At 45.7% G+C, this 13,266-nt stretch overlaps 1 protein-coding gene across 1 annotated transcript in view; it reads right to left on the bottom strand.

The window, feature by feature from the left end:
• LOC111077315 (protein split ends) overlaps positions 1–13,266 on the bottom strand; it is an 85,213-nt gene that overhangs the window by 17,794 nt on the left and 54,153 nt on the right. The window contains 4 exon segments of the mRNA XM_041596341.1: positions 37–155; positions 218–892; positions 965–1,969; positions 2,031–3,574. Coding sequence (XP_041452275.1) covers positions 37–155; positions 218–892; positions 965–1,969; positions 2,031–3,574 — 3,343 coding nt within the window.

Genomic DNA, 13,266 nt, shown 5'->3' on the forward strand with positions numbered 1-13,266 from the left:
GCAGAGACTGCTGCTGTGTGGACTCAGAGTACTTACCCCCGAGGCATTGGAATGATGATGAAGGTGATGGTAATCCATTTTGATGCGCTTCCTGGGACTGACCACGCCTCCCCCCTCATCACCACTGGACGGGCATTCGTCGAGGAGAAGTTGCTCTACAAAATGAAAATTGAAATTGTCGAGTGCTGTTGCAGCTAGTAAATCTTTAGAGTCTTACCGCAACGTCGCCGATTGGCTCCTCCCACGCTTATGCTGCTGCTGTTGCTGTTAATCAGCGTCGCTTCCATGGGGGTTTCTCCGCTGGAGCCTCCAATACCGCCAAGTACGGGGCCCAGGCGTGCAATCACTGGCGAATCGCAACGACTGCCCACAGCTGTGGCGTTTGTGTCTTCGTCGTGAGGCTCCTCTATGTTGCCAGCAGCGCGAAATCTTCGTTGTGCCGCCACATCGTTCATATCAAAGTCGATGGTGTGCCTCGCATTCCTTGCCATGCGCATCCTCACCTGCGCCATGGCAGCCGGTGACATGGGCGGCATCGATGACGAACAGCTGCTGCTGCTGCTGCTCCCCACCACAGATGGCAGCGTGGCAGTGGAAGCTCCAGCCACAGAAGCTGCTGCTGTTGCCGTTACCGGAGCACCACTGATGCCACCGCTAATGCTGGAGCTACTACTGCTCACAATAGCAGAGGCGATGCTGGGGGCAGGCATTGCAGAGCTACCCGAGGGGGTGCCGCTGCCACCGCTCGTCGGCGTATTGCTGCCAGCATCGCAGCCATCGTTGGAGTTTGTCTGATGGCGGCTAAAGGAGGAGGCACGCGATCTGGACTGCTGTGCGGAGGAGGAAGAGGAGCATGTGGAGGACTCATAGCGATTGAAACGCGAAGAGGAACCTACAAAGAAGAAGGGAGAGAGAGAGAACCGTTAGGTGGGGGAACCATTTCCCGCTTTTGCTTCTCACTTACCAGCATTCTGTTGCTGCTGCTTCTCCTGCTTGTCATAGAACGCATCCTGACACTCTCTGGAGGCAAAGTCCACCTGCAACTTCCTGCCACGCATGATGGTGCCACGCATATCCTTGACCGCTGCCTGGGCATTCTGCACCTGATCGTACAGCACCAATGCCAGCTGCCGCATGCGATCAATGCTCACTTTGGTGACAGCGCCAAAGCGCGTGAACTGCGACTGCAGAAACGACTCGGAGACCTTCTCGCCCACCCCATCGATCCACACACAGTTGGTGGGCATGGATTTGCCGAAGCCGAGCTTGATGCGGTTGCTGCCCAGATGCTCGCCATCCATTTTGCGCATGGCCTTCACCACGGAGACAATGTCCGAATACTGACAGAAGGCGTAGGCGTTGAGGCCCTGCTTCTTGATGTCGATCTCGATGATCTCCCCGAAGCTCTCGAAATGCACACGCAGCTCGCTTGCCGTGATGTCCTTCTCCAGATTGCCGATGAACAGGGTACGCGTCGACTTGGGATGGTATTCGTCCAACTCGGCCTCGTACGGCCGGAACTCGTTGTCCTCGACGTCGTAGCCCTGGTAGGGTTCCACCTCGATTTTACAGCCGAAAAAGTGCTTGTCGTGGGAGACCTCCAAGGCCTTCTCCACATCGTCGGGCTTCTTGAAGCAGACGAGGGCATAGCGCTCCGAATTCTGGCCGACGACCTTCACCCACGTGACCTTGCCGTGCTTTTTGTACTCATGAAAGAGACCATCCTTGAGGGATGTGTCCGAGGAACGGGCGGGCAGGTTGCGTACGCGTATCGCCAGTGGGCGATTATCTTCGGAATGCACCACAGGATTGACAGCGAGGCAGGAGGAGGAGCCGCCGCCACTGCCACTGCCGCTGCTGCTGCTGCTAGAGCTGCTGCTGCTGCTGCTGGAACTGGAACCACAACCGCCACCACTGCCACTAGGGATGGCCACGGCTCCAGCATTGCCACTGGGATTTGAAGAAGTGCCTGGAAGAGAGGAAGGATTGAGGATTCAATTGAGGATGGGGGTGTGGGGGTGAACACTCACTGTTGACAGCCACCGACTGGAGACTGCTGCGGGAGATGCTACGACCATCTGATGCACATTGGATGCCCGACTGGACCGGACTGGACGCGTGCGAATGTGACGATGAGTGCGACGACGCTGACGAGGAGCTGTGTGAGCTGCTGTAGCTGCTCGGCGAACGCGAATGCGACCGACTTGACGAGGTGGTGCTGCGTCCATGCAGATGATGCTGATGATTATGATGGTGATGCTGGTGGTGTCGCTGGTGTGGCCTCGACGAGGACAAGGATGATGATGTCAGTGCTGGGGAGCAGGCGGATGCTGATGCTGATGCAGACGCAGAGGTGGATGTCCCATTATCGACGACAGCTGCCAGGGCAGCGGCCACATTTAGAATGTCACCGCCACTGCCGCTGATTGCTCCGCTGCCACTACCCTCTGCTCCTGCTGCTGTTGTTGTTGCACCTCCAGGGGATGCAGTTGTAGATTCAGATGCAATCGTTGGCATCGTCGGAGTTGCCGTGGTTATTGTATTATTTAAACTATTATTACTAAAACTATTGTTTGTGATTGTACTTGTCGTCGTCATCGTCATCGTCGTGGCAGCTCCTACTACTCCTGCTACTCCTGCTGCTGCTGCTACTGCTGCGGTTCCTCCTGGCGATTCAGAGCCACAGCGTCCTGTGGCTCCCCCTTTGAGCAGCTTATTGAGTTTACTGCCACTGCCGCTGCCACTGCCACTGCTGTTGTTGTGGTGGAGGTGGTGGCTGTGGTGACTCTTGCGCATTGCATCCCGATCATCCGCAGCACTCCCCGCATAGGCGACACTGCGATGCACGGCGGTGGTCGCCGCCTGGGCGGGTGATGAGTACGAGGCGGAGGTGGCGGCTGCGGTGGCGGCACATCCCACGGATGGCGCTGCTCCACTGGTGGCGCTGCTGTAATGTAAATGATGCGGAGGAGGATGTGGCTGCTGCTGCTGATGATTGATCGGTGAGCTGCTCATTGTAAAGCCGCCGGCTGTACCTTGAGCTGTGGCTGTTGTAGCTGCTGTAGCTGCTGCTGCTGCCGCTGCTGTCGCTGCTGTGGTAGTAGCTGCTGAGGCGCCGGCATTGCCACTGCCACCAGGACTTTTTAATTGGGCCGTTGCAGCAGCGGCGGCTTCGTACCATGACTGCGGTGCCACCACCCGAGGAGTGTTCTGATGATGTTGTATATTGTTGTTGTTGCTACGATCACCTAACGCTTGTGGCGGCGCCGGCGCGGCTCCTGCTGTTGCTGCTGCCGTTGTTGTCGATTGCGTTGTACTGGCTGCTGTCGTAGTGTTGTTCGTTGGGGCTGCTGAACCATTCCTGTACAGGCGATCTCTGTTCCTTGATCTATCAGTGGTTCCTACTGCACCTCCTACTCCTCCTCCTGCGGTTCCTGTGGCTGTAACGCTGCTGGCAGAAGGACTACTGTTGTTGTTAGTGGTTGTTGTTGTTGGCTGGTAACTGTTCAGGCGACTGCTGCGATCGTAATAGTTGTTCCTTTCGTAGCTATTTGTCGGTGGTTCTTCTGTAGACCTGGAAAACAAATCAGAAAGGAAAGCAAACGAGGGAATTATAGCATCATTTATAAGTAAAGTATAGATCTTATCTAAGGGGTAGTATTGTTGGCTATACCTCCGCATAATATGTATATTATCTAGCGGTTTTCTCTGCGAAAATCTTTGTCCACAACTTTTCAATGCTTATCCCAAGCGCAGCCCCTTTGGCGGGCAATTTTCTATTAGCGCCTATCATGGAGAATTATTTTTCACTAAATTCAAATTTTGTTTCTCCTTTTTTCGAGTATTTTCTTTTGTGCGGAACAAATTTCTCCCGATCAAATAAATAAACGGGCGCCAAATGACGTACGGTCGTCCGTCGTCTCTTGTTTACGCGGCAAGCAGTACACGCACTCGCTAACACACACACACACACACGCACACAAGCACAGGCACGTACGCCGCCGCTACATGCACACAAACACTATCACACAACACAAAAAAGCCGGGCAAGCAACGGGGAGAGCCACGTTATTTGGCTTCGAAAAACGGCGGCCGGCTGCTGCTGACTGCTACTTCTATGGCAGTAACCGGTTTTTGCTATATATATATTATATTTATTTCTTTCTTTTATTTTTAGCTTGGTTCTTTTTCGTTTTTGCTCTGCGTTTTGGTATTTCTTTTGTGGAATTCGTTTTTACGTTTTGCCGCCTCTTCTTTGTGTTTCGCGGTGCTGCCAGACTGTCTGCGTGAAATCGGCCATACCTTACCAAACAAGCATACTGTAGTTTCGACGGCAAGGCATTTCAAATGTTGCTGGGGGACCTAAAAATGTTGCTCTGGCCACACGTAAGAGTGGGTTTCGTGTAGAATTCACGTAAATTACATGAAGAATTTCGTTCTGGAGTAAATTTAATTGTTTTTGAGATTTAAATTAAATTGAATTATGCGGCAATGTGTTAAGCCGACAACCATTCATGGCAATTAAATGTAAAATTTAACTAATGCATGCAGACATAATTTAATTAGCGTTGTTTTTGAATTTTAGAGCCATTTAAAAGAGATAAATTTCTGCCAAATAGTGATCCAAACATACCATTTAAGCATTCTACTTTCCAAAAACAGTTTTAATTTAAATTTTTGGAAATTCAGTTGAAACATTCCACATTCAATAGCGCGCGAAACCAACTGTTGTTATGGATCTGAACAGAACTATAAATTAACCTACAAACGAAATGTGTTGCTCAACGAGAGAGAGTTCCAGATTAATCCTCATTTCTACCTGGGACAAAAAAGGAGCTGGCTGGATGGAAACAAAGCCATTAAAGATGGATGGTGAAGCAAAAACCAACCCCCAATAAAATAAATTAACGCGCAAAAGGCTCGAAACTCCATTGAAGGACAGGACAGGACAGGACAGGACTCTGTGGAATGACTTGAGGGTCGTCATGTTAGGGTTCGGGTCCTGAAATAACGAACCGACAAACAGGCGCGACCTTTTGCTAAATGTTGTTTTGAATTCTCATTGTATTTGTACATATTTGCCGAAGAAAGAGCACGGATCACACACACAGTCCATCTCTCTCTCTCTCTCTGAAATATGTAAAAATTCCCAAAATGCAAACAGAGCAAACACCAATAAATGTGTGTGTTTTTATAGGGTATTATTGTATGCGCAGATATGGAAAGTATGGATATAAATCGTATCGTATGCAGCATGTAAAGCTATTATTTGGCAGAAGGTTCTTTTTTTTTGTTTTTTTTGTTGCACACAGATCGATATACAATTGAGGCTTACGAACGCGTTCAATGGCACAGCACAGCGCACAGACGATCGATCGATCGATCCAGCGGGTTCAACGTCGTCATCTCTGGTCGCTGTTTTCTCTCTCGTCTCTGGTGTGTTGCGTGCTTATCTGTTGTGTAGATAAGCGCCAGCCCCCCTTCCGAGCAACCATACATCCAGCAACCATCCATAGACCCAGACCCCAGAGCTCAGTCTTCGACCCATTCCTCAGGCCTCAGTCGCAGTTATAGTCTCTCCCATTCGCATTCCATTGACAGGGGAATAACTTTGAATCTTAACAAATACCAAGGGAATCTCTCTACCTCTCTGTGACCTGCTCTCTGTCGTAAGGGAAAGGTAATGGAAGATGCAGCCAAAGGGGTTGGCTGTTGGTTGTATCCATCTTGGTACACATATCCAAAAGGATCACCTACCAGGGATATCTATCAACATCTTTTACGGAATTCTTTGAAACTATGAAAGTGTTTTTGAGATCATTTCGTTTTGCCAGATAGATAGCTATTTTGGGTGTTTCCAAACGAGTAAGGTTTCCCCTGAAATTCGTTGAATTTGTAGAGGGTTTCCCTTGACCAAAGTTCAAGGTTTCTAGATTTTTGTTTCCAAGAATTTCAGTTCGTAATCTGTAGCACTCAGTTTTTACAAAATATTACATTTAGATTTGGCTTTCAGTTATTCTTCTTACTAATTAAAAAAAGAAGTAAGTTTGAAGTGAGAGCACAGGAATTTCTCATTGACTAAGAAGAGAGTCCCAGGAAAAAGCGCTCCCATGATCGATCGACAAGTGAAATAGCCAAGATGCAAGATGCTACGTGGAAGGATTTATAACAGAAATATCCATTCGGATAATTTAAATAAATTCAAATTCCTTCTTTTATGTCTTTCAAATTAATTTTTATAAGACCTGTTCTTTCTTCATCCTCTACTTTAAATATATAACTACCAATATCAATACTACCAATTACATTGTGCGACAAATGAGAAACTTTTGAATGTACTTTGCACGAGACAAAATTTAGATTGTGGGTCGTGATGGGTAGATCACTTCCTCATACTTAGAATTTTCAATATACCCACAAATCTTTTTTAAAAATTCAAAAACCGCAATTCGATGACTGTTTGCATTTTCATAATTTTTACTCACAACCAGCAGAGCGGATATCCACAAAAAGTAATAGGTTGTCAAGAAAATTGTAGTACCTTTCACAGGATTTTTGATTCGTGGTAATAGAATGGATATATCTGAAGATATAGCGACTCAAAGTTGTAGTTTTCTATCATTTTTAATGTTTCTTCAACTTTGGCATTTTTTTTAAATTTGTTGTTGTATGGAATGGTATTATTTTTAGAACCGAACTTTCTAGTGCCATCTATTCTTAACAAAATAAGTTCCTAATAAATAAAATTGTCCAAAGAATGCCAACGGTACGATTTTTTTTAAAGTAATTGTATCAATTGTGGGTTACAACAGTTTCACAACTTAGTTTTAAATCCTATCTGTTACTCAGAGAAATAGTTTCTTAAGAACCCTACCGGAAAACAAATCAGCTTATATTTGAATAAATCTCTAAAAAATTTAATTTTCAATTTCCAAAATATAGACAAAAACAAGCCAAAGAAATGTTCTAATTCCAAAAGCCAGAGAGAGAGAGAGAGAGATTGAGAGACTGCGATAGAAATTCTCATAGTCGATTGCAATTTGTTCAAAGTCTGTGAAATCGGGGGATCCCCCAATATGCCCCCATTAATAAATGCAACCAATTGAGGTATTGAAGCCATTTCTATTATCCATCTATCTATCCATCCATCTATCATCTATCGTTCTACCACTATCAATCCATCGTTCTACATCTATCTATCTGTAGATATCTTTCCTCTATATTCCCGGATTTTGCCTGTATTTCTTTCCCTTCTCTGTCTCCAACTTTTCCTATGCACTTCCAGTACATTTCTCCATGTGACTCTCTGGGCAAAGGAAAGATTTTTTAAAGCCGCATTAAGCGCTTTAAGCAGAAGCACTTAAAATATGGCCATATAGAACGAATCAGCAAGCAAATGGAGGAACGGACACAAGCAATCCCCCCCCGCCATATACATATATGAAACGAGTGGAGTATGTGCTACAGATACTAGATATATATATGTGTATCTTCCTACAGATATATACAGATAATATATATATATATATATATAGGATGTGCGAGACTACTGCTGCTGCTGCCGATGCTGCAGTTTCCAGTCCAAAGGCAGCAGAAAGTAGCAACGTTTGCTCAGGTCAGAGCATGCAGCAAGCAGAGACAGAGGCAGCAGCAGAAGCAGAAGCAGCAGCAGAACTGTGTGGCATGTGACTCAAAAGAGGCGGTTGCGGGTGGCACTCAAATGATGTATGTATGTAGGTATGTACAATATCTGTGTATCTGTGAAAATGCAGTCCCAGAGAGAGAGACAGAGAGAGAGTGTGAGCAAGTGCCCGGCATGCGCACTGGAGGTGCCACACAGAAAAATCAATTCAGCTAAAAGTCCACCCGGTTTTAGGGGTTATAACGTGAACAGTTGCACGGGGCAGGGCAGGGCAGCCAGCAACATTTGTTGCGCCATTTCGACCATTTCGAGGGTTGGGGCGCGCCGCACACCACACTCCGCTCCGCTCCGTATATAGATGTAGGTGGAGGAGCAGAAGAGCAGAAGTAATGCTGCAGAGAGGCAGGCAGGCGGAGAGCTTTTGGGGCGTCTGTAAATTGCATTACTGCCATGTTTTTGTGTGTGGGTAGCATACCGCACACGCCTTATGTAATACATAAGAAGCAGCATTACCAGAAGGAGCTGCCGCCCCCCTCTCTCTTGTCCCCTTTGTGCTCACAAAAAGTTTCTCACCGAACGTCCTTGTTTGAGGTTATTTCTGTGTATATTTTGAATGGGTGGCACAATGGGGGCTGTAGGCGGGGCGGTGTGGTAATGGGATTCGATGGGGGGGGCAGGAACCCCTCCAGTATATAGTAGAAAGCAGAAGGATACACATATACACCCACAGGAATACACACACACACACCCACACACACACACAAGAGTGTGGAGAAATTCCAGAAATCCTTTTTTAGCCTTTCATTCAATCATTGTTGGGCGGCGCAGCACAGGGCAACATCCTGCCTCCCTGAAGTCCTGCAGGAAAGGACTGCTGCAGTCAAAGTAATTTCAGGGGAAGCGAATTCTCTGACTGGTGTCCTCCTTCAGGGCGTGAAATTGATCAACATCAGGAGCTGAAGCTGGAGCTGCAGGCAGCACAGCAGCAGAGCAGCAGCAGAGCAGCAGCACAGCATCCATCCTGGCAGACCCATTGGAGCCTCGCACGATGGTTGAAGGACACGGGAATGACAGGACATGGGGACGTAAAAATGGGTATTCTCTGGCAAAGGAATTAGATAAAACTTTTACCCAAAAGGGAGAGCCAGCATCCATCGAAGGCAAGATAGGAATAGAGAGGGAGAGAGGGATTTGCCCCAAAGGTTTAAACTTTTTCCTTAAAACACAGCCCCCGGGTGGGAAGGTAAATTAGTGAAATTGTACAAAATTGTTGGCAAAATTTCTGATACGCCCAGAAGGATAAGCAAGAAAACTTATTAAAAGGAAGGACCCCCTGGAGCTATGCGGAAGATTAGGGACAAATAAAGAAGAAAAAGGGAAGAATCTAATGTATGATAATGATGGCACATTGGATGAGGAAATGGAATTTGAAATAAAAGCTTTGCTAGCTCTTGGACATGCCCTAAAATTAGACTTTAATCTGGGAAAGAACGTAGATTCCATTACGTCTGGGGAAACACTTTTGGAACATTTATGAGAAATTATTAGATCTCGTTTTATAATGTGGAGTTAACAAGTTCTCACCAAACTGAAACCGTTTTCCTTTTCTTGTCCAAAGAATTATTGAAATATATCACTGATATTGCCCAAGAGGAAGGCCAAAAGATTTCCATTATTTCTATTCAATAAATTCGTAAGCTATGTTTATAGATCTCTAAAGATACATAAATTTATCCTGGTTCTTTATGTATTTAAAAAGACAGAAATTATGGATCTCTAAAAATATTTATATTAATTAGTTCAGTTCGAAAATAACTATATTAAATAATTTGTATAGCAGATATTGTTATAGGTGGCTCTCCAAAATAGCTTTACCCTATTGCCTAAACCGAATCTGAAGCTTCGGCTAAAAGTATTTCTAGAATCACCATTCTTTTTCTCCCTCTAAAAGAAATTTCCCAAATGAATTCCATTCATTTTTCATTCGACTTAATTTCCAAATCGGATTCAAGAATTCATTTCCATCTGATTCTGATTCTGAATGCTCAGTCTCTGGTCCGCTGGTCTCTCTCAAAGGACCTGCACTTAAATTTGTTTCATTATTTTTGTGGGGGATATCCTGCACACGGTATGTATGTACATATGTATGTATGAACGAGAATACCCGTACATAATTTTACATAATGCGATGCGCACTTAAAGCCTTGGGCCGTGGGGCATGGCAGGACATTTTCCATTGCAGTTGTCGCTCTGCCCATAAGAAGTTGCAGCTGGCAGAGGCTTTAAAATTATATAAAACCCTCAGAGATGCACAGAAACAGAGAAACAGAAATACCGGGTGGGAGAAAGATAGAGATACAGCTGCCAGTGGGTGGCTGCTGGTGGCGCCCATGGCTCGACGATGCGGATGCAGGATCCTCTCTCTTGTTCGCTCTCTGCTTATTATTAACTTCAACGGGGACGACCTCAATTAAAGGGACGTTCGTGTGGCAGTTGCAAGTAACTGCGTTTGTATGAGTGTCTGCGACAAAGTCAGAGGGCAAAGTTGAACAAAAGTTTAAGCCAGCTAAACGACAGAAAGAGAGAGGGAGGGAGAGACGGAGAGAGACAGAGCGATGGAGAGAGAGAGAGAGAGAGAAATGACGCAGAGCTGCTGCCAGACCCAGACCATTCCAGCCATCGAGTCAGCCAACCTTCGAGCCCTGGCAAAGTGACGCAACCGGAAGCGCGCGCCCCTTTTGCCACCCCCAAAGTGGGTGGCTGAGGAAATAGCTGAGCGGCGACAGAGCGAGTGGCGGGAACCGGGGACTCTAGGCAGACTGGAGGGACTGGAGGGACTGGAGGGAACAGGGCCCGGCTCCTAGTATTGAATGAAAAATGTATGCGAGACAGCTAGGCAGAGCTTAGAAGGGGCTCAACGAGGAGCCTCTGCCGTTGTTGTCTCTGCTGCCTGCATGCTACTGCGTTGTTCTTATTCCATAGTTAGGAGACCCAGAAGAGAGCGGTACTTACGGACAGAGAGGAGCCTAGAGAGAGCCTCATGTCAGCTCGTGCCTGACCTGCGCAGGCGCCTCCGAAAATTCCTGTACATACACAAGGAAATCGAAATCCTACATGAATGGGTGGGGTATTACATAGTCGAATACATAATGATATGGGGGGCAGCGTTATCTTTCATGTCCTGTGGTGTCCACCCACTGCCGCGGGCTAATAATAAAACAACAACAGAGGAGCAGGCAATAATAAAAACAGCCAAAAGCAAGCAGCATAAATTGCAGTAGCAGAAGCAGTAGAAGTGAAGCAGTGCCAAAACAGAAAACGGGAGCTTCGAGAGAAGTGCAGTGGGAAGGGAGAAACCACGAGAAGAACCGACACAGCCAAAAGACAAAAATAGCAAAAGAAACAGTGGACAACAAATGTGGCCAGGCACAAAACTAACAATCATCTATGCCTCGTGCTGGTGCCACTCCTCCAACTTGTTCATCCGCTCAAACCCTAACCTTAGATGCGATTCCTCTGCTCTGCTCTGCTCTGCCTGGTTTCTGGCTTAAAACGAGGTCGTGAAAATGGAAAATGAAAGCAGTTCGACAAAGACGAAGCGACGCCATGTTGGTTTTTACATTAAACGCAGGACACGGGATACGGGAGACAGGACACCGAACGCAGGACGCAGCAAGCAGCAAGCAGCGACTCAGGCAGAATCGCAGTCGCAGCGGAAATTCTACCTCTCTCTCTCTCGCTCTGTCTATGTCTATGTCTATCTACTGCACTAACTAATGCCGCCAATATAAATTCTAATCATTGCTGTTGGTTTTAGCTGCTGCACCTCGGCTGCTTGCTCCCTTGCCCTGTTGTTGTTGTTGTGCTGCTTTTCCCCCTCCTGTGCGCAGCAGCTACTAATGAAGCTTTTGCAACAAGAACAATGTCATCTGAATTTTTGTGTACTATAAGGGGGCTTTGGGCACTGCTTTGGGAGTGGCTTTAAAATACACACATTACGAGTATATGCAGGAACAATGGACAGGACCAAATAAAAACTGTACTTGGAAAGGCTTTATGGAAGCTGTGGGAAAAGCAGTAGATGAAGCTGTGGGAAAAGCAGCACATTTAGTACAAGAAGCTTTAGAAGTTGTAGAAAATGAATAATCTGTAAAAGAAGCAGTTTAAAAAGCACCAGAGAAAAGCAGTAGAGTATGAAGTAGCCGCAAAAGAATTAGAAGAAATTTTATATAGCAATAGAGTGTAACAGAGACTGCAGAATATTGAAACTGTAGAACGAATAGAAGGAGCAGTAGTGCGGGTGCAAGAATGGGTACAGGCAGCAGTGGAAGAATCTATAGAAGAAACAGTAGAAGCTAATTAAGCAATTCGCGAAGACGCAAAGGAAGCAGTCAAAGAAGCATCAGAGGAAGTAGAGAGGCAGTAAATAAAAAAAACCTCAAAAAACGTAGGTGGAAGCTGTAAAAAGGTGGAAGCAGCAGAGAACGAAGAGAAACTCTAGAAACAGTATAATAGCATTAGTATTAGTACGCGTCAGAGGGGATGTACTAGTAGTGGTGGGCGTAACAGTAGTAAGTGTGTTGGAGCAGGAGGTGCCAAAGCAGATGCAGAAGAAGAAAGAGCTCACGCAAGAAAGCAGTGCAGGAGAGCGAAAGAGGACAACAGTTTTCATTGCCTACTTTTGAGCGCGTGTGCAAATTATCAACTAAAGAAGAACAAGAGAAAGCACAGGAAGGAGCCGAAACAGGGCGAAGGAGGAGGGATAGGAACAATCACAAAGGAGATGAGCAGAATCGGGATGGAGAAGGATGAGCAGAAACATGAGATTGAGCAGGAGAAAGAAGCAGAAACAGGAGATGGACTAGCAAGAGCATTCCACGGAGAAGCGCAAGCCAAGCAGGAAGCCGGAGATGAAGTAGCACCAGAGACCAGAAAAGGCTTGTTGGGTGGATTTCTGCTGTAGCTGTGGCTGTGGCTGTATCTGTAGTTATAGCTGCTGCTTCCGGCTCTTGTTTTTGTATGCCACTGCCACTCCCTGAGCAACAAATGCAAAGTAATTAAATTACAACAAATGAATATGTACGAGGAGTATGCATGAATTTATTCCTCATGGGCAAGTTGAGAACTTAATGGAAATGGATGGCATACGAAAGTCAAGAATAAAGTTGCAAATGCCAGCAACTGCGAGAGCATAATTTTCTTTTAGCTTTTCTAATGGAATTAATGCAATCTAAAGGGGGAGAATAGTTGAATTCAAGGGAAATGCTCGAGAAAATACTGGAAAGATTAAAAAAAAACTGCAGAATATACTGATGTATAATTCTTAAATTCAGTATTCTAACTATTTTTTAAAGTCCCAAAATTAAGATAGCTGAGTCCCAAACTATGTACTCCAAAAAAGTCCAAGGTAAATATGCAAAGATGCTGAAAAATACTGAAAACTAAAACGCACATGAAAATACTAAACTAAATACTGCATTTTGTATCTTCAAAGCCTTTAAAATAGTGAATTTGAAGTTACAATTTTGAATACTTAAGGAATTGAGAGAGTTTGTATGTCAAAACGAACAAAATGAAGAAAAATACATAAAAAATACTAAATAATTTGGAAAAATACTAAAATT

The sequence above is a fragment of the Drosophila obscura genome, unplaced genomic scaffold (genome assembly GCF_018151105.1).
Source record: "Drosophila obscura isolate BZ-5 IFL unplaced genomic scaffold, ASM1815110v1 contig_14, whole genome shotgun sequence".
NCBI lineage: Eukaryota > Metazoa > Arthropoda > Insecta > Diptera > Drosophilidae > Drosophila > Drosophila obscura.